Source organism: Plectropomus leopardus, chromosome 4 (genome assembly GCF_026936395.1).
Source record: "Plectropomus leopardus strain MGB_pleo_1.0 chromosome 4, ASM2693639v1, whole genome shotgun sequence".
Taxonomy (NCBI): Eukaryota; Metazoa; Chordata; class Actinopteri; order Perciformes; family Serranidae; genus Plectropomus; species Plectropomus leopardus.
In genome coordinates this window covers 3,689,715-3,710,000 of record NC_142179.1, presented here as the reverse complement: position 1 = coordinate 3,710,000, position 20,286 = coordinate 3,689,715, and the positions used below count along the sequence as shown (strand labels likewise).

The 20,286-nt window shown below is 40.4% G+C and overlaps 1 protein-coding gene across 4 annotated transcripts in view; it reads left to right on the top strand.

Moving 5' to 3' along the window:
* The window catches only part of LOC121943961 (uncharacterized), a 172,294-nt gene that overhangs the window by 118,244 nt on the left and 33,764 nt on the right, over positions 1-20,286 (top strand). For 3 of the 4 annotated variants that reach the window (XR_015776359.1, XM_088076333.1, XM_088076335.1), the window contains exons 5-6: positions 7,827-7,995; positions 15,289-15,359. Coding sequence is in view for 3 of the 4 variants with exons in the window: in XM_088076333.1 (XP_087932459.1) it covers positions 15,299-15,359 (61 nt within the window). In the remaining variant the exon portion in view is untranslated. The remainder of the gene's footprint in view (positions 1-7,826; positions 7,996-15,288; positions 15,360-20,286) is intronic. The other variant, XM_088076334.1, reaches the window with a different exon arrangement.

The following is a 20,286-nucleotide window of genomic DNA, read 5'->3' as shown; positions in this document are numbered from 1 at the left end:
TCTCTCTCTCTCTCTCTCTCTGTTTCTCTCTCTCTCTCGGTCTCAGAGAGAGGTTCAGTTTGGGGAGAGGATGCGGGGAACAGCTGGGCCCCATCACTTCTCATTGCGGGCCTGGGAGAGACGTAGCTGACAGAGTGATGCACAGAGCCTGTCCTTGCTAATGACTGCGCCATTCTCCATCATTATCACCATCATTAGGAAATTAGGGGGACAGAAGGTATTTACTGTAAACCTGCCACCTCCCAAGGAGAGATAAATAGAAACTGATAAATGTGATCGTGTGACGCTGCCTGTCTATTAACCTTCCCATTTTCCAGCTCCAGCATATGCACATTTAACAATCATTAATATTCTCTAATTGGGCCAGATTTTTGTGAGGAAAATATTCTTGAAGAAGAAGGACTTTGTGTTCGCGGCTCTCGTAAACAGAGTTCAGTGTTACTGTTGTAGAAATGCAGCACCTTAAACACATCATGACCTACAGTAATCTTTTGAAAGAAGCTGCCATCAAACAGTAAACTATAGAAATTCAGATTTATGTTCAGGGTTCCTACAGTCATAAAAAAAAATCTGGAAAAGTAATGGAATTTGCAAATAGCAATTAATTTCATTAAAAATCACAAAAACATTTTAAAAAAAAAAAACGATTTTTAAAAAAAAAAAATTACCAAAATCATTATCTTTAAAAATGATTTTTAAATTTTAAAGAAAAAATTGCCAAAATTATTTAAAGATGAAAAATCACCATTTTTTTTCTTTAAAAATTGCCAAAAAAATTTAAAGACATAGAAATTGCGACCGTTTTTTCTTTAAAACTTAAAGTTAAACACACAATACAGCCATTTAAAGTTGTATGCCCCTCCCCTAAAACCAAAATCTAAAACAAAGGTTGCTTCCCAGTGCTTAAAAAAACAGCCCCTAAGTAATGTTTAAATATTCAGCTCCGGTCCTCTTCTGAAGTCATTATTTTTTTTAAATAATATATATTTAAAAAAGCTTTTATGTAGTAAAAAAAACAATAAGTAGTAGTATTGTCGGTCATTTCAGGGAGTATATGTTCTTAAAAATTTGCCTCAAATACATAAAAAAGTCAGGAAAATTTATTGGTAAAAAAATGTAGAAACCCCTTTAGCTTCTCTTTGGTCACCTGCTCACAAAAACGTCATATTTCCATTTGCTGCGTCTATTTTTGCACCTTTAATTGATACGTATTTAACAGTGAAGGAGTCCTCCACCAGACCAAAGAAACATAGAAAAAAAATCACATTTTGCATCTTAAATCCCCAACAATACATGAAATGAATACATGAAAGAGTTTGAATGGGTCGGCTCTTGCACTGACAGTTGTACCTGAGTTGTGGTCTGAGGGAGACGGCAGAGTTCTGTGTTACATTTCACCAATTCAGCTCCACCGAGTGACAGACTATATGCTAATTTACATCTCACTAACTGCTTGGCAGCGCTGCAGAGGCTGATTGTTCAATGTTTGACTGCGTTACAGCTGGATAACAGCAGGTCAGGACTGCTGTCAAGGGCACACACACACACACACACACAGAGCCACCCACGAAAAACACACACATGCACCCAGTACTTGTCGGTCTGAGGGACATTCAGCTTGCTCAGCATATACTTACAAACTGTACAGTATGTTCTATGTGGATGCTTACTATGAACCACACACACACACACACACACACACACACACAGAGAGAACAAGCTGGGGGCAAGGAGACTCTGTGGATTGTAGGATAACGTCGGCTTTCACAACTGTTTAGCTTTTGTGTTTTCAGAGTGACGTGTAACCTTGTTCCTGTGTGGACAGCCGAGTGTTTAACAGTTGTTTTGGTCGGTGTCGCTCAGTCTCATTTCCACTGCATGTGGTCTGATTTCATTTTATTTATTTTTTGGCTAAATAACCTGTCTTTTAAAAGGTTAGTTTTTTATTTTTATGCATTTGTCCCAACGATAACTGAGGCTGGAGGCATTATGTTATCAGGTGTCTGTGTGGTACATTCTTGTGAACATGATATCTCAAGAACGCCTCCAGGGAATGTGTTCAAATTTGACACAAATATTCACTTGGACTCAATGATGAGTTGACTCCATTTTCGTGGTCATAGGTCAAAGGTCAAGGTCCTTGTGACCTTGTCTGTCTTGTTCTTGTGATTGCATTATCTCAAGATAACCGGGAGGGATATTTTTCAAATTTGGCACAAACGATCACTTAGACTCAAAGATGAACTGATTGGATTTTGTTGGTCGAAGGTCAAGGTCACAGTGATCTTGCATTCGTCCCATTCACCTGAACACAATCTCTCAAGAGCATCTCAAGGTACTTTCTTCAAATTGGACACAAATATTCAAGGCTGAGCTGATTATAATTTGGTGTTCAAAGGTCAAGGTCACTGTGACCTTGCACCCATAATTTTCATTAACCCAGTGTGTGACGATGGCCTTGGGGTTATTTCCTCAAATTTGGCACAAACGTCCACTTGGAGGCAAGAATGAACTGATTGGGAACTGGTGGTTGAAGATTAGAAGTCAAGGTCAGGGTGACCCCATAAAACATGTTTTTGGCCGTAACTCAAGAACCCTGAAACTGTACTGCTTGTATAGATCTCTTGTGTATTAAGCATCCATGCTTTCACAGATATGGATGTAAACTGTGAGTGCAGCTTGTGATGTTCCTTCACCGCCTATTTCTCGCCTAAAAGACTTTGGGAACAGAAAGTGGGTGCCGTACTGCTTCCTGCTCAGTGAAAACAAAGGCCGAAAAAAATGGGGATCAAACAGCGAATCTAAGCAGAGCTGATCAAATACAAACCAAGATTTTGTCACTTTGCAGCCTGTTTTGTGGCTGCAGTGCTCCCACTCAGTACTTTACCAGTTTAAAAAATAGTTTCTATAGTTACTTTGACAAAAACTGGGGAAATAGGGTCCAAGTTGAAAAGTTCGCCTTTAGAATGAATGTTTTTAGCCCTTTTTCTTTTGGTTTGAGCCTTGTTGCCATTGTTTTATTGTAATATTTTGATTTTATTTTCTGTCTCACCTTGTGCACTCTTCTTCCTTCTTCCATGATATTATATGACATTTATCTAAACCTAGACGAGTTTAGGGGACAATGCAATCAACCAAAAATGCCAAATATGTTACATTGTCTGACACTGAGGTTGAGAAGCATGGATGGAGTAGATTTATATTATTTCCAAAAAGAAAACTAGAAATGCTGATTCTCTGACTTTTGCAACAGGGGATCTTTTATCGTCCTCACCGTTGTCTGCATGTGGATCAAGTCCTTTTATTTTTCATTGTGATTTGAAAAGATGCAGCACCATCACCACAATGAACGCAGACGTTACCACTGAGTGGACTTTATTAGGCATTAAATCGGCACAGCGACCATTCCCAGCGATTCATAAGTCATCCAAACGAGAGCGTTCTCAGCTTGTGTGTACCGCGTTTATGTGTAGTAGGACTGCATTGTGTTTATGGTGTGCATCAACACCAGAACGTGATTCTGGGGGCCCCCAGCTGACAGACATCCATCACATGTTCATTAACTGGCTGTTCGATGATCTGGGAGTGTGTGTGAAAGATTCAAAAAAACAAAAAACATCCTCCTCAAATCACTGACAAGACCTTAGTGGACGCCGTCAATGCAGCTGATGAAATTAGATAACACAAGTGTAATTTTATAATGAATAACAAAAACGCTGATGTGCATTTGATGCAGCAATTAGGGGGGTCCCTAATGATGATAATTTGAGTTTTAATTCTGAACCCACTAGTGACTGGCAGAGTCTATCAATTACTGCATTAAAACAGGCCCCAGCTGCAGCAGCCACGGCAGCCGCCTCCCAAATTGTCGTCTAAACTGCTGTCGTCTCCTCTCCCATCGCTCGCCGCCGTAATTGCAGTTTAACCAGTTCATCATAATCACACAACAGTTTCCCCTCCTGGTAGAACAGGGATGTGATTTTCACTTCAGAGTGTGTGCCATGGAGTGTGTTTGTGTGTACAGATGGCTGTTTCCAGACATATACGTGTGTGTGTGTGTGTGTGTGTGTGTGTGTGTGTGTGTGTGTGTGTGTGTGTGTTACAGTGTTAAAGTATTCAGTGTTGGAACGCTGCCTCGAAAAGGGTCACCAATTAAAAATAGTTAAAAATATCAAAATGACTATCAGAAATGATAAACAATTATCCAAAAAATAATTATAAGTTATGCTAAAAAATATGAAATGTACCTTAAATCACCCTGTGGGACACCACTCCTGCAAAGGGAAAAAAGGATAGACATATTCAATAAGATTTGATACAATACTATAAATTAAGATAAGATTTAATTCAATTCGATTTGATTAGGTGAGATACAATACAACAATATGATACAATAAGATGATACCATACAATAAGATATCAGAATCAGAATCAGAAATACTTTATTGATCCCTGAGGGGAATAAGGTACAAGGGATAAGATACAGATATGATACATTAAGATAAGATAATCCTTTAGAAGTCACACAACAAATTTGCATTATTACAGCAGCAACTGGATATCAAAGCAAGGTATGTACACAATATATAAAGAGTAAAAAACAAGTTGCAAAACCAAAAATAGAAATAGAAATAGGAACTGAGCAAAAAAAATAGATATAGAGCAAAATGAAGAGTATAAATAGTAAAAAAAACAAGATGCAAAACTCAACAGTAGAAAATCGTATACATGAATTGCACATGGAAAATGATTGCACATTGTGTTAAATTGCACGTTAGTTGAAGTCCAGTTGGTGTGTGTGTGGTCCACTGGGAGCTGCTGGTTGAACATTGTGACGGCAGCAGGATAAAATCATTCTGATAAAATATATTAACCATCAGAAACTCTGATGAATGTAAGAGCTGAATTTAAGCTGTTACAAATTCACAATGTTTGGTGTTGCATTTAGAACAAAACATTTTGGTATAGCTGCAGAATTAATCCAATACAAAATAATAAAATACTAATAATGATAGAATTGTACAAAATACAAGTAAATTAAAATTGAATAAATAAACAAATTAAATTAATAATAATAATAATAATAATAAATAAATAAATACAATGTAAATTATACAATAAAATCTCATCCTTTTATGGACCAGCTGTCTCATACAGTGATGCATGATGGGAGATGTAGTTAACCTGTTTTCTTAACTATTTTATGCACACAGGTTTGTGTCTTTTGAGGTTTTTTTTTACTTCATCGTTTATAATGACTGTCATCCAAGCCTTGAAAGAGCTCCACCTGTCAGTTTTTTGTATATTAGTTTGTTTTGTAAAGATTTAGGTATCCAGAGTATCTTATCATTATTTTGTTTTGATTGTTAGTAACCTAACACTGTCGTTGGAGAACATGAATTCAAGTGTTATTTACGGTAACCCTGACAAATGAAAACAGTTTAAATTAGGTAAACTAAGTGGAGGCTTTCTCCTTCAGACGCTGCAAACTGGCCCAAATATTGTTATCATCTAAAGAGTGTAGCCAATCAGCAACTGTAGCTGTGATGCATGTACTAAAGTGTAAAATAAAATAAATTTAAAATAAAAAAGACAGAAATCTGTACATGCAACCAGCATACACGTGATCACTGATGTACACATAGAGAAATGATTAAAATCTCAAAATAGGGCTTCTGTACCTCCACTCACTTGGAAAATCTCGCTCTCCTCCTTGTCTAATTTTTCTCTTTCAAAGAGCAAAAGCAAATTTCAAGGTAGAACAACTCGAGCGTGCTTTTCTGCATCTCAGCCACATGCCACTTAGCATGATCAGCACTTCCACCGCCAGCTGCAGGCTGGAAGACAAACAGGGCGAGTGTGTCACAGCGAATACAGGCCAAGGCGAGCGTGAGCATGCACCCCTCACTTATTGGCCGCTCGTGGTGTTGCTGATCTGTAAGATGAAGCTCATTCTGCTGTTTCAGGCGTCGTAAATCGCCGTGGATGGAAGCAGCAGCTGAATGCCTCCAGAGCCAAAATGCTTGTGTTCAGCTGAGAGGGGGAATAACCATGAAGTCCGGTCACTGTGCACACTTCAGTAACAATTTATTGATGATAAACAAGCGGAGGAAAGGGTGGAGCCTGCTTTACATCCTGTGACGTGTCCTCCGTATGTTTGGAGACCAACGGAATCAACTGGAATATTCAGCAGATCCAGCAGATTTCCATGTAACGTTTCTACATCAGGCCAATGTTGAAGGAGACGGTGTCAGTCTGTGGTGCTCTCCACTCTGCACTAATACTGTGTTTGGAGGGAAATATGCTCAAAGCAGATCCTTTAATGGCAGGAGTATCGAAGTCTTACAAAATGTGTATTCAAGGTTTAAGTTGATGAATCAATCAATGTAGTTGACATTTCAGCAGCTCTTAGATTGTGAGTGTTTGGTAGAGTTATGTCGCTATTCTGTTGCTCTGAGTGTTTTTGCATTCATACCAGCAGCGGCCGAGGCCGGAGGCTTTATGTCTTCAGCTTGTTCATCCGCAAGTTCTTCCCTCCGGCCGTACGTGCGTCTGTATATCTGTCTGTACATGCGTCCATACTTCCTATTCTCATTAACCCGGTATTCTAAAATTTTGTGCAAAAACATTTTTCTGGCCATTATTAAATGTCATATCTCAGAAACAGTTTCCATTACAGATTTGTGCAAAACTTGAGAGATATTTTCAAAATTTGGATAAAACACAATTGCGGGATGACTGCGTTTCCATTGAGTGATGTTAACCGACTTTCCAGTAACCATGGTGATGGATGTCCAAAACATTGGCAGGTTTACTTCTATTGCAGCCAATCAAGAAAACCAATCTAATATCACCATAATTGCTTTGTCTCATATAAGAGTTAGAAAGATCTCAGTCTCTGCCTCCGTCCACACATACCAAGTCATGTTTTGTAGAACGTCATGTGACTTTGTTGTACTTTTTCTTCCTCTTTGGGTTTTATGGCGGTTGACATCCATAAAGTCGCATTACCGCCACCCGGTGTTGCACATCATGTGAGCTACAAAAGCTAAAAAAAAAGTGTTTTCCATTGCAGTTTTGTGATGGCTTTTTTAAATCGCCTGGCATCAAAGTCCTGTCTGTTAATGTTCTTGATCCACTTTTGGCGAACCTCTTGGTCCTCTGCACGCTCAGGGAATCTGTGCAGACCGTATGGTCTCATACAGCGGCGCTCCTCACGAAGTAAAGGCGTGTGCCTTTCGCATTTCGTTTTTTCTAAAGTTGAAGTTTGCCACGATGAGAACTGCACAGGTTCTTCCCAAAGTCATAGACATATTTTTCAAAAGTAACAATACAGAGAAAGCAAAGGGAAAAGTAGAAAATTGTGCACGTGTCAGTACAGCTTACATTCAAACGCATGCAGGAGGAGCGGCCACCGCAGCAATGGCGATTTCTTCACTTCACTTATTTGTGTAGAGATCTTCTGTATACGCAAGGAGTCTCCTTCTGTATATATTTTATTCGAAATATGGCTTTTATTCGAATATTTTGGAATTTGAATATGGAAATACAAAATGTAAATAAGACAGTTTTGGAGCTATGGTAGTTTTTATGCTTTTTTCCAGGCTTTATGTTAACTACACATGACCAACACCTGCTTCTTTACTGAAATCACAAAGACCAAATTAATGTTTATCTTTTTATTTAACTTTAATTTGAGAATAAGAGCAAACCCCTTTCCCAAAATGTCAGAGAATTCCTTTAAATACAAGCACATGCTGCATAAAGATAGACATCATTTTAACCCTTCGGCCCCCCTCTCTCTTTCTCTCTCTCTCTCTCTCCAGCAGACCCACGGAGCTCGATCAGCGATGTTGCGGTCGCGTCCAAAAACTTTCCAGAAGAGCAGACGAAGAAAGAAGTCGGGAGGCTCGATCAGCTGGCCTGTGATCTCCTGTGCGAGCCAAGCTGTCTGATTGGCTGGAGGGCTGGAGGGCCATCTTGCCTCCCTGGCAGGCAAGTGGCTCAAGCAGTTTGGTTGAGGAGGTGTGTGTGTGTGCGTGTGTGTGTGTGTATGTATGTATGGGGGTGAGTGGGGGCTAAGAACTTGGAAAAGCAGAGGGTGAAAATGTGTGGGTGTTTGAGTGTTGGGAGGGGAGGGTTTATGACTGAACTGTGAAGATGGAAAGGGAATGGCTTTTCAGTGTGTGTGTGTGTGTGTGTGTGTGTTTGCATGTGTGCATGGCAGCATATGTGTGTGTGACGGCATATACTGTATGTGTGTGTGTGTGTGTGTGTGTGTGTGTGTGTGTGTGTGTGTAAGGAATCTGCGGTTTCTTAAAAACTCTGAAAATCTCTGAAATGGGCTCCTTCAAGGCCTAAAAAACAGAAAACAAATATTTGAAATCTTGACTTTTGTAACAATAGTTTTTTTGATTTCTCTGAGCAGTGTGTCCACTCATAAATTAACGAGGGTTCGTACAGTTACGAAAAGACAGGAAAAGTTATGGAATTTGCAAATAGCAATTTCCAGGCCTGGGGAAGTTTTGGAACATGAAATATACCCGGAAAGTTTTGGAAAAGTCATGGAATTTTCCAACTATATCCAACAGTCATTTCTGTTTTTACCCTTTCTGACTGATAACTGATTTAATTTAGGGGATTTTTCAAGAAAACATGCCATAGGTTTGAATGGCCGACTGCCAGCTGCTGTAAATAATACACTGACTATACAAAAGTATTTCATACAGCCGCACTTCAAAAATCCACAACTATCGCTTTGAGCGTTGGACACACTTGATGGGAGTATTTTGAGTGTGGCCCATCCCCCCTCTTTATGAAGTTAAAACTAAATAAGATGAATCATTTCTCAGTCTGTACATCTCCATTATGTTGAAAAAAGTTTATTTGAACATCCCTCTCCTAACCACACATGAAGGAGTGCGTGTTGGCGGGCAGCGAGCGGTTTGCGGCTCCTGGTGTATTTCTGTGGACGTATTCTCAGAGCTCAGATGGTGAAGGCGAGCGCGTGGATGGGCGGGTCAGAGCGTAGCAGCGGGCCAGCGTTGGCTCTGCTCTGGGCTGTAGCAGGGACACAGCACAGGCTGAAATGTTAAACCAAGGTCCTTTGTGTTATTGCTGACATTATGTTTCATTCCCTAATTCCCCCCCGGCGTGCACTTTTGATGATCGCACAGCGCACGCAGACACAGACACTGAGTGGGCGTAGTGGAGTAGGACAGATAATGACCACTGCTTGTGCCGTAATAGCCGCTAACGCCGGAGCAGCGGGGACTTTGACCCTCCCACTTCAGCTCCTCATCCTAAAAGACATCGCCGTCTCTTCTCCGCTCGGTTCTCAGAGGTGGTGAACATAGTAACTTTTATTGTGAAAATACACACTTCATAGTGTCTGTGCCAGCGTGACCGTGCGGTTCAAACGCGTTAGATTGTTTCCCCGTAGAATCTGTATGTCACGCTGAAAAATGAGGGAATCTGATGAAAGCATGATGTTTTAGAGAAGTACATTTCCCCAACACGTAAAATTTATGACTCTCACGTCAAAGACCACGGATGTACGGGCTGTATGTTCTGTGTCAATGTGAGAGGAAGTGTTGATGAAATATCAGACGGTGTTGCGCATGTGCTATCAGGCAATTTCTTACGTCCTTGTGAAGATACAAAGACAACAGCCAATCAAAAAAGACAGTAAGGTAACAAATAGTTAAGGGATACTACAGCGACTGGGTCTGCCCACATACTTAAAAAAACACAAACAAACACTCGGGCAGGTGAATTTCGAGAGCAGGAGAGCGGCGACAGTAGTTCAGATTCTGCGCGTGTTTTTCCTCTCAGGCTACATTATTGTCAGAGACGTTCTGCACCTCACCACGTCAAAGCTTCAAAGATTGCGAGTAGGGTATTAAGTGACGTATTTTATGTTGGACAACAAAACGTAAAAGTCTCTTCAGCTTGAGTTAACCACAGACCTTATTTCAGGCTTCTAACAAAAAAATTTAAATTTTTTTTAAAAAACCATTGACTTTGACACAAGAGAAAACTAACAGATTTCTGAGTTTTAGGTTTCATTACTGGAGTTTTCTGCGGAGCTTAATTGGAGCTGGAGTCAATAAATACCCCAAACTAGTGTTATGTTTCGTGACAGTGAATGGTGAATGTAATGTTTTCCCATCTAATAAAAAAGCCAGATGTTAGCAGGCGTTAATGGGTTTTTTTTGTCCTGAAAAACGAGCTGAAAGTCACTAAGAAGTTCTCTAAAAAAAAGAGGAGCTGCAGGTTCAGCTGATCATTTTTTGAGGGTTAATCACTCAAAGTGACCCCTTTCACATTGTCACAGTTTTTATTAGAATATCAATTATAGCTTCTTTAACCTGAACTAGAACAAAATTAGCTTTAATTGCCCAAACTTAATGTCAACTAATCATGTAATTAACACGAGTTTCAGAGTCCATGTGGAATTTATTAAATATCAAATATGAGTCTGTATAAAACAACAAATATTCAGTTTCATTACTGGATCAACTGGACACATTTATCCACCAATCATATCAAATCAGTCTGAACTCTAATCCGATCAGTTGTTCCACATCAGCTACATCACAGCTCGTGCTGCACTCACGTAACTGCAAACCAAAGTGTCTTTTCAGGCTTCAGATCTGTTTTCTGCTGACTTAAACACTCTGTTTGTGGCCGGCTCAACATGAAGTGTCGGAACTAGACGGTGGACACATTAACACGAACACCTGCACATCATGTTGCAGTCAGACAGTTCAGTCAAAATCGTCGCAGTTAATTAGGATTTAAAACTCAACTGTAGACTTAACCTTTCACAGCCTCCAGTGGTGGAGGGAGAGTGTGTGTGTGGTATGACATCATCCAGTGTCGGGCTTTGTTGCCGTGACACCCATGGCCTTCTGGAGCCCAGACACCCCCCGTGGAGACCAGAGAGACGTGTCACCTTGATCACTGTGTCCCCGGGAGACTGCCACACACACACACACACACACACACACTAAATCATAAATCATGTGGTTGTGAGGACTTTCGCCAACTACACTCATCCTCCCATCAAAACATTGATCTGTTAGTAATAACAATGCTGCTACTTTAAAACCTAAATCTAATCTTTTTGAAAAGCGTCCTCACCTTTCCGTTTTTGTAAAGGGGCTAAAATCCGGAAAATATTTGGCGCCAGGATGTTGTTACTTTTAAAGCAGTCAAACCGCAGCAGTGTCAGCTGTTAGTGTGAGTTTTGAGCTGCAGTAAATATTCAGCCGTGTGTCTGACTGCGGACGCTGGAGTTGTCTGCGGAGCTGCTTCGCCGGCTCTGTGTATTTTTCTGCTTTTTGTCTTTTGCCAAACATATGCCTTAATAACCAGTTAATCAATTGATTTTAGACTTGGAAGCATATTTTTGGCCCATTTACAAATTTGTACAATTCTTTTGCAGCCGATGGTTGTGGAGAAAACTATTTCACCCTTGAAAATAAAAGTGAGCGCTTGAAAATGCTTGAAAGTCCTTAAATTTGGCTCGTTCCTGTGTTTATGAACCCCGTGTAAAGCAGAGAATAAACATTTTCCTCTCAAATTTTTAAAGCCATTAAGATATATTTCAGTAATGTTTAGGGATTTTAATCTTATTTCAGTAATTATCAAAGTAATACCACATTGCCATTTTGGCGAAGATGATGAAAGTGTAAATATTGACACAGATTAGATAATTATCCCTGGAACTGCAGCAGTAAGAATATAAAAGGATTCTACAGGCAAAGCAATAAAATACAACTTAAGAATAAAACATATGTACTGTAAACAGTTCAACAAGTCCTATGTTGTTGTCTGGCTGTAAGTGTCGCTCACTGTGCGTTGCGTCCAGCAGCGAGGTTTGCACGTATGGACGGATATATGAAGAGGCAGTTTCGAGCTTTACATGATCAAGATGATTTCACAGCCCTCAAATCAATTAGGAGCCAGAAGACAATATGGACGTCGGCTGGCCAGCGGCCGCAGCCTCCCACTTGGGAAATCTCTGTCTTTTCTTTCCAAGCACGACTTCCAAGGACGGGTGTGATGTCTCGCGAGTGGAGGGGCGGCGGGTGGAGGGTGGGGGGACCGGGGTGGTGGCGGCAGGGAGCAGTGCTCTCCAGAGCAGCCGGTGTCTCTCTTGTGACAGGTGATAAAGTTTGAAATGCCAACCCAGTGCACTCCAGGCGCAGGTGTGGAGAATATGTCCAGGAATAGCCAAACCCTCTGTTCACAAGTCTCCTGACACCGCAGCGACAAATATCGCCCCCGCTGAACAACCGCCGCACTGGAGACAATGATACGTGTCACCTTGGCTTCTGTCTTTTATTGTGTGTGTTTCCTGCTGCAGTATTTGTTTGGATGTTTGCATCAGGTCAGTGGTGATTTATTCACCTTTAATTTTCACGAGGAAAAGTCCTCATTTTAGACGTTAAGATGATTCAGAAAAGGACGGAGCCTTATTGGTGCTTGTGTTGTAATTGTAAACGTCTAATCCATAATTCCCAGGAATCACTGTTTCTCCAAAGACTTCATTCATGTCAGTGGTGAAAACTTCTGGAACACTTTTGTCATAGATTTTGTTGTTTAGAGGAGAAGCCCTTTACTACAGGGTAAAAAACACGAAAACATAATTAAATTATAGCTGCTGCACAGCAATGGGTTGGGGTCGGGGATTTTTAGCTGCAAGCAGCAGACGAATTGAAAGACAATGAACATCTACACATTCGAGTGTGTATTCTGCATCACGAGGCTCGAATTCGCAACCTCAGACAACAAGAGGAAGTCACTATCCCAGTGAGCTGAACCATAAACCATACATGTCTTCACACTGTGACTGAGCCAGCCACCAGGGGGCAGGATATCAGCTGTCTGTGCATGGAAAGGCAAAATTCAAAATTTATTTATCAAGACAAAATTCTGAGAATTTACATACTTAATATAGACAGCATACAGACGATGGTATTTACAAAGTTTGTTTACTTTGTAAGTGAAAAAACTGATATTTAAAGATGCCATTTTGCCATAAAATTCTGAAATGTTACACACTTAATCTAACATGACAGCAGAATTTTGTTATTTTTTCTATGAACCTGAAGATTTTTTTGGCAAGAATTTGCAAGTATATGTTTATAGTACTGTTTCTAATCAAACATTTCCATACACTGTAAAACTTCAGTGAAAAGCTGAATCCCAATTAAATGTTGAGTCCTTGAGGCCATTAACTTTCCAGTGCAGATCACTTTTGTAGATGATCTTTGGATATATTAAACCTCTAAAAGCCCACTGGGTTGTTGGCTACTCGCATGAGCTAGTTTTAAGCTGATAAATGGTTAAAATTTTGTCAAAATGGACATGTGTCTCCACAGTCCAGTAGTCCCTTGCAGGCGACAAAAAAAAAGTGTTTTCATCCCTTTCTTGGTCCTTTGCTTTTTCTGCCATAAACGTTTTGGCTTTCATAGTAAATCATCATTTTGACACAGGAGACTCTCATACGGTTGACCAATCAATCAATCAATCAATCAAATCAATAGTCTAATTATTAAACAAGTAATATTTACGCAGGTTTAAATAAACTATTTGGTGGTATTTTCCATCTTTGCTGAAAATAATTTGTGCAACAGTTTTATGGTATTTTGACTTTATTGGCACATGGTTACACATTTTGGTAAAATGCAGGTAAAAACTTGACACTGATAAATACCATAATACCTGTAATAAAAGTACTCAACATCTGTTAAATGTACACATTCACTTTGGATAATGAGTTCAGTTTTAGTGCGTCTAAGATTTGCTATGAATGATTAATGTCCATATATTCAGGCAGGGGACGATCTCTGTTTTGATTGGCTTGTTGTTCCCTTGCAGTAACATCCTCTTTAGTGCGAATAAAGCCTCAGTTTCCTCATGCGCAGGCAGACAATGGCCTTTTGAATGTTACACTGTAGACTTGAATAAATACATTGCAGCATGCAGTTCCTCGTAATTTCGGACAGCTGTTGTTCTTATCGCAGCTCATTTTACCATTTACTCCAATGTTTTACCATCCTCACATTAGCCTCCTGACCACAGTGTCTGTGCGGCGACAGGGGCTTCAAGATGTTTTCAAATCTCTGCTGCTAATGTCTTGCTGGGGGTGGCCATCTGTTTTTGCATCTCCCACCGAAGCTGTGCCGGGGACGGGCTCCTGGCTCCCGCCTTCGCTCGGCTTCTGTTGGGGGTAATAATGTGTGCTGGTTCTGGGAGCCCAACTGGTGTCCATGAGTTTGTCCTTTACCGCCACTCATCCTTGTCCCAGTCACGCCGCAGCGAGGGCAGAGAGCCATGCCGTGATGGAGTGGACTTCAGGGGGCTGCTTTTCATCGCTGAGAGGGGATTCTGGGCAGCCAAAGTGGAGTCACTCTCTCCACACTGCAGCCTCTCCCCCCCGTAGCATGTTAATACAGCTGCATCTTATCTCACTTTGTAATGTAACATTTTAGGCTCTTATCGTTTCACTCTGATCCAGAGGGGCACATTCAAATCATGACTGCAGAGCTGAGCGGCAGGGCATTAAGTTTTGGTCAGTTACAGATCCGTGCATCTCGGCAAACAAGGATGCATCCACTAGAAAGATGGAGAGGTTTTTTCGCTTTTAAAAATGCATTTACCCGTTGATTTAACCTCCGCTTATGTTCATCTGTCATTGCAGGGAGAATACTGCTGAGTGGGTTCATGTTTAATCTTCCAAAAATGGTCAGAAACCAAAAAATCAGAAAAAAAAATCCAAACAAAACATTATTTTTACCTCAATACTAAAAATTCAATCAATATTAAGTGCAGTGGTGTTATTCACCTCTCACAGATCATGGCTTTTTTCTGTCAAAAGGCCATATTAAATTAGAATTAACTTAATATAAAATACAGTTTTACGTAACTTAACATATTAGTACAGTACTTTATATTTAAAAGGGTTGCAAATCTAATTAATTTTAGCATGCCAGTCATTTTTAATCATGTAAAACAGCAAAATTGTGGCTAGTAAAAATGCTGAGCGGCTAGTAACTTTGGAAAAGCTACAGTGGCTGGTGAGCAAAACGGTTCATGTTAAGCCCTGGGCGGGACATAATGCAGAGGACATCCTTTAAAGGGAAATGACAGAAAGAAATATGATGTGATGGAAGAGGCTGGATTGTGTGCAGACCTGTGCACTAAAGATCAACAACCAATAAGTGGGTGTTTTTGATTAGCAAAGCTAACATGATTTATTTGTATTTATTCATGCAGGTCTGTGGTGATGCCAGTCCCTGTGTCTGTCAGTCCAACTGTCCCAGCACGCGTTTTACAGCATTCTCACTGTAAGTATATAAACAATAACAACAATAACAACTGACCAGAGTTGCATTCTTGTGGTCTGAAAAGTTGTCTCTCCGTGTTACATCCATCCAGTATTGTTTGTTTTGCTGTGCACAGAGCATAACAGCTCTGCAGGCCCACTCTGTGAAGCTGTGGTTTCGCCTCGTTATTTTCTTGTAGCCTCATATTCTGAATCAGGTTTACGTGTAACGACAGGTGTAAACAAACATCTCTGTGGCCGCCTGACATTGTGATCTATGAGGTAGCTCTACATAAAACTAGAAAATTCGTTTCCTGCGGAACATGTTTGCTTAAAGTTGAAATGAATCTAAAACCATGGCTGAAAATAGAGAAATGTATAACAAATTGCCAGAAACATCTGAAAAACTGGCAGAAAAGAAGCTGAACTGCTTTAAAGTGAAGAAGCTACCAGGTGAACTGGAAGAGTGTCAAACTGTTAACTGAAAAAAGGTTTAAAAGAAAGAAATATTTGATAGTTTGATCCATAAAATGTAGATTTCTATAGCTGAAGCAGTGGCAGTAGTAGTTGTACCAGCGGTAATAGAAGAAGTAGCAGTTATTCTGTTACTACTAGTAGTGGTAATAGTGGCAGTACTGGTAGTAGTAATAAAACTAGTGGTATTAATAGTAGAATTAGTTCTTGTACAACTACTAGTAGTAGCAGTAACAGTAGTAGAAGTAATAGCAGTAGCAGGGGTAGAATTAGTTGTCATAGTACTACTACTAGTAGTGTTAGTAGTAGCAGTAGTTGTAGTAGAAATAGTAGTAGCAGAATTATTTGTGGAAGTGCTTGTAGTTGTACTACTTTTCATTAATTAATTCATATTTGGTTTATTTGCTCATTTCAGTGTATAATTTCCAAAACAATAACAATAACCCATGATGCACGTTTTTCTCGTAACTTGTAGTAGTAGCAGTGGTGGTAGACGTCATAGTAGTAGAACTACTAGAGCTACTAGTTTACTAGTAGTAGCACTGGTAGTAGAAGTGTGTTTTGATATGGTTTCAATAGCTCAAAGATGCAGAAGAAGTAAAACGTCAAAAACCGTACAGAAGGTGAAATAAGAATAATGAAGATTTGGAAAACAATAGTGTGTCTTCTGAAAGCATCCACACTAAATAAAACAGCAGGTTTCCAACTATAAAGAGGGAAGAGAATAAAGTGATTCAGGGTTTTTATCTCTTTCTCCACTTTGTTCTATAGTTTTTTGTTAACCACAATCAGGCTAATGCATCCAGCTTTTATTGCAACCATTGTGACGTTTGCAAAGTATACTTTTTATTTCAGTTTAATTAGTCAGGTTATTCGGTCTGCTCTGAACTTCTGCTTCGTCTGGCCGCTCACGTAACAAAAAAGTAGTTCCCGAATCAATCAAACTGCGGATGGAGCAAAGTCAAGAGGACTTCCTCTCGGGCTCTCGCGTCTGCAAATGTGCTGATTTTGACACTGAGCCATTAACGGGGTGACTCGAGCCATAGATCAGGGTAATTGTGGCATTAGGCAGCAAATTGGAGCTAAAATAACCAGATGCAGGGGCAGATAGCCACGTCCCACTCCAGCGACGGTTATCCCAAGTTCAAGGAGAGTTCAAGCATAGAGGCGATACTGTAACCCCGCCGGGTCCGAGCGCGCAGACTCCTCCAGAAATTATCTTCACAAATATACGATTTCCGAAGGGTGTAATTGTCTTCACGCTTATGGTCATTCGTGCCTCATTTCATTTTCCATAAGTCTATATTTTCCTTGGCCTATTACAAGGGTATGATGCACCTAAGGCTGGGAGATGAGCTTTTTTTTTCTTTTCTTGGGCTTTGGGAAGCTTTTCCCTGAAAACCCCTGTCAATATGGATTGTAAGAGATGGCGGTCGTGTAAACTTTTATGGTAGCAATAAAGAGCGCCGCCCACAATCAGCCCCCCTCCCTTTCCACTCTCCCCACATTTCCCATCCAATCCCACGTCCCCGCACCCCCAGCCTTAACGGAGGGAGAAACATGGGATGTGACACTGGCCATTAGGAGACTATTGTTCAGTGATTTTCACCTCTAACATCCATCTTCACTGTCTGCTGGTGTTTTTAAACGTGAACTCTGACAGGAAATCATCAGAACATGCATTACAGCGTGTTGCTGCCACGGCGAGGACTCAGTCACTTTATAATGGAGGCTGGAAGTAGTTTACTATACTTAACTTGGTGTTAAAATTATGAACTAAAAACTATGTAGAAATTACAGAAGAGAAATCCCTTTATGACTTTTTTAGGGTGCACTGGTCACTGACAGCAATGTGAAAACAGCAGTTTGCCTGTTAAGCCTGGTATACACTGTCATTTTAGGCTGTCTCAGACGAAAAGATGACCACCGTGAAAGAAGCGCGTCAGACAAAATATCGCTTAAGTTTTGCACAAACCTGTGATGGTAACCCGCCTGCTGAATGTCATCGTGTTTGCTGATTGGCTGACAGCAGTGATCAAGGAGTAAATCAGCAGATAACGGATTTGCTGCGGAGCAAAATCAGCACATTTCCGCATTTTTGCATTCATTATTTCTACGAAAACATTTACACCATGCCTTCAGTTTAAAAACTATAATAATTTTTCATTTTGTTCAACATTTTTTTAATCACTTAAACGGTTTATGGAGCGATGTCTAGCTCACCTGGTAGAGTCTGTTTCCAATGAAGGCTGAGAATAAAGATAAATAGATAAACTCATAGATAAACTCCAGTGTGTGTTCAGCGTGCCTTAAATAAGTACCTTCAACATTATCCATCAAAATTATGAGAATTTGTTTTAATTTTCTGCTTGATTTCATTTCTCAAACTGGTGGATGCGTCATTCTGCAACAAAATCTCATGTCGCTTCCACGTAATTATTGTTATTCGTATAAACCGTCTGAACCTACAAGCTGCTGGATTACTTTGAAGACAATCGCAGAGAATCATCCTTTCAGTTGCATCACTTCATTAGCTCCTACAATGGCACAATGAGTCCAATTACCCACAATCCCCATTCCTGCTCTCTATGGCTCCATCTCTGACCGTCTGCGGGGGCTGGCTCGCCGCCAGGGTGCATTCAGCGTGCTCTGATTCGCCGTAGTTATCTAAAATGTTCATTATTTTGCAATTTATTCAGACGGTGTGACAGCGTTTAAGTTTTTGCCCGGTTTTCTCAGATTCAGATGAGGCCGCAGGCAGAGCGGCTAAATGAACGCTCTCACAGATCTGCTTATATGGAAATGCGGCTGCAATTAAAGAAGATGTTGCCAGGTGAAAAGGAAAAAGTGATATTTTTTAATTAAAATGTTAGAATAGAAGACTAAAACAACTGTTTCCCACCTGAAAAAGAAGATTTATAGACATTAAAACACACAATATTCATCTTGTCATCAGCGACTTTAAGAAAAGGCCATCAGAGGAAACTGAGCTTGACAAAACTTTTACATTTGAGTGGAGGAGGAGGAGGAGGAGGAGCAGCAGGAGGAGGTGGTGGTGGTGGTTGTGAGGGGTGGGATTTGAGGGGGGGGTCCGTGGCTTTAGGCAATGACTAAAACACAATCAACCTTCTCCCCATCTCCTCACGCTGCCGTGGCCCTCAGCCCCCCGCTAATTAAAGTGATACAACATCTCACAGGCCAGTGCGCACATCTAATGGGCTGGGTGAGGCCCTCCTGCCTCATATACTCTCACTCTATAGCTGTGACCACACACACACACACACACACACACACACACAGAGCTCTCCTGCTGCCTCCACAGATCATGACATGAAGCCAGCGTGGTATCAAATCCTTATCCTGACCCCAGCATCTAATGTGCATCTGACCTTTAGCAGCGGCCTTTTGTGTCTTTGGGCTCACATCAGTCTGTGACGCTGATGCAAAGAACAGGGAGGCGTCCACTGAGTAGGACATGATGTCTTCTGCATGAGACAGACAGTATGTTAACACGATGTTAGAAAAAGTCGAATTATTGCGTTAATCCGACTAAAACTGGACTTTTAAAATACATGTTAACATGTTAGACTGAAATCAGACTGATACACCCAGATAATTCGACTGGAAGGTGATTTACTCCGTCATGTTAACACCTCAGTCCGTCTTTAACTGGACTCAGCGTTCTCAGCGTGCTCCTCATCACCACACCGGCCTCCCTCAGTCGTTAGGGTTAGGGACTGTTTGTTATTCATGAGCGGGGAAGGGGTGCTGCAAAACTGGTCAGGCATCAAAAAAACTGTAAGTATTGAAGAGGGGCTTGTGTTTTTGCTGTTGTTTTTTAAAATTTTGGCTCAGGTGAGAGCTATACAACTTAAAAAGGTAGTATTTTATATATATATGTATTAAAAGTCACACTCAAGCCACCCAAATCCTCTGAAAAATAAAGTACAGTCGCACGACTCTGGCACAGAAGCTAAGTGATGTCCTGCTGTGGACGGAGCCTCAACAAAACCTATTATAGACACCTAAAAAAATCCTCGTCAGTGTAAGTGTACACTGTATTTGCTCCTCTTAAGCTTCCACGACAGCTGATGGAGCCAGCGGCAGAAACTCCGCCGTTCAGTGCAGTCTGGTGTTTCTGATATAGTCTTATTGCAAGGTAAAACGGTGGAAATATTCGAATTATGCCATATACATAAACTGATATGATTTTTTTAGGTGGCTTAAAAGTAATTAAAAATAATAAGTAAATAAATAAAATGGAAAACAAATAAGAGAGAGAAAGAGACAATGACAAAATATTCAAAGAAAACCAAAAGAAAAGAAAAAAGACAGTAAACAATGACAGATAATTTAAATGCTGTCAATATAAAGTAAGAAAAAAGACTGTAAAGACAGAAAAACAGCAGCAATAATAACAACAACAATAATAATAATAGTAGGGATAATCAATGTATTATTACCTAGTTTGGTTA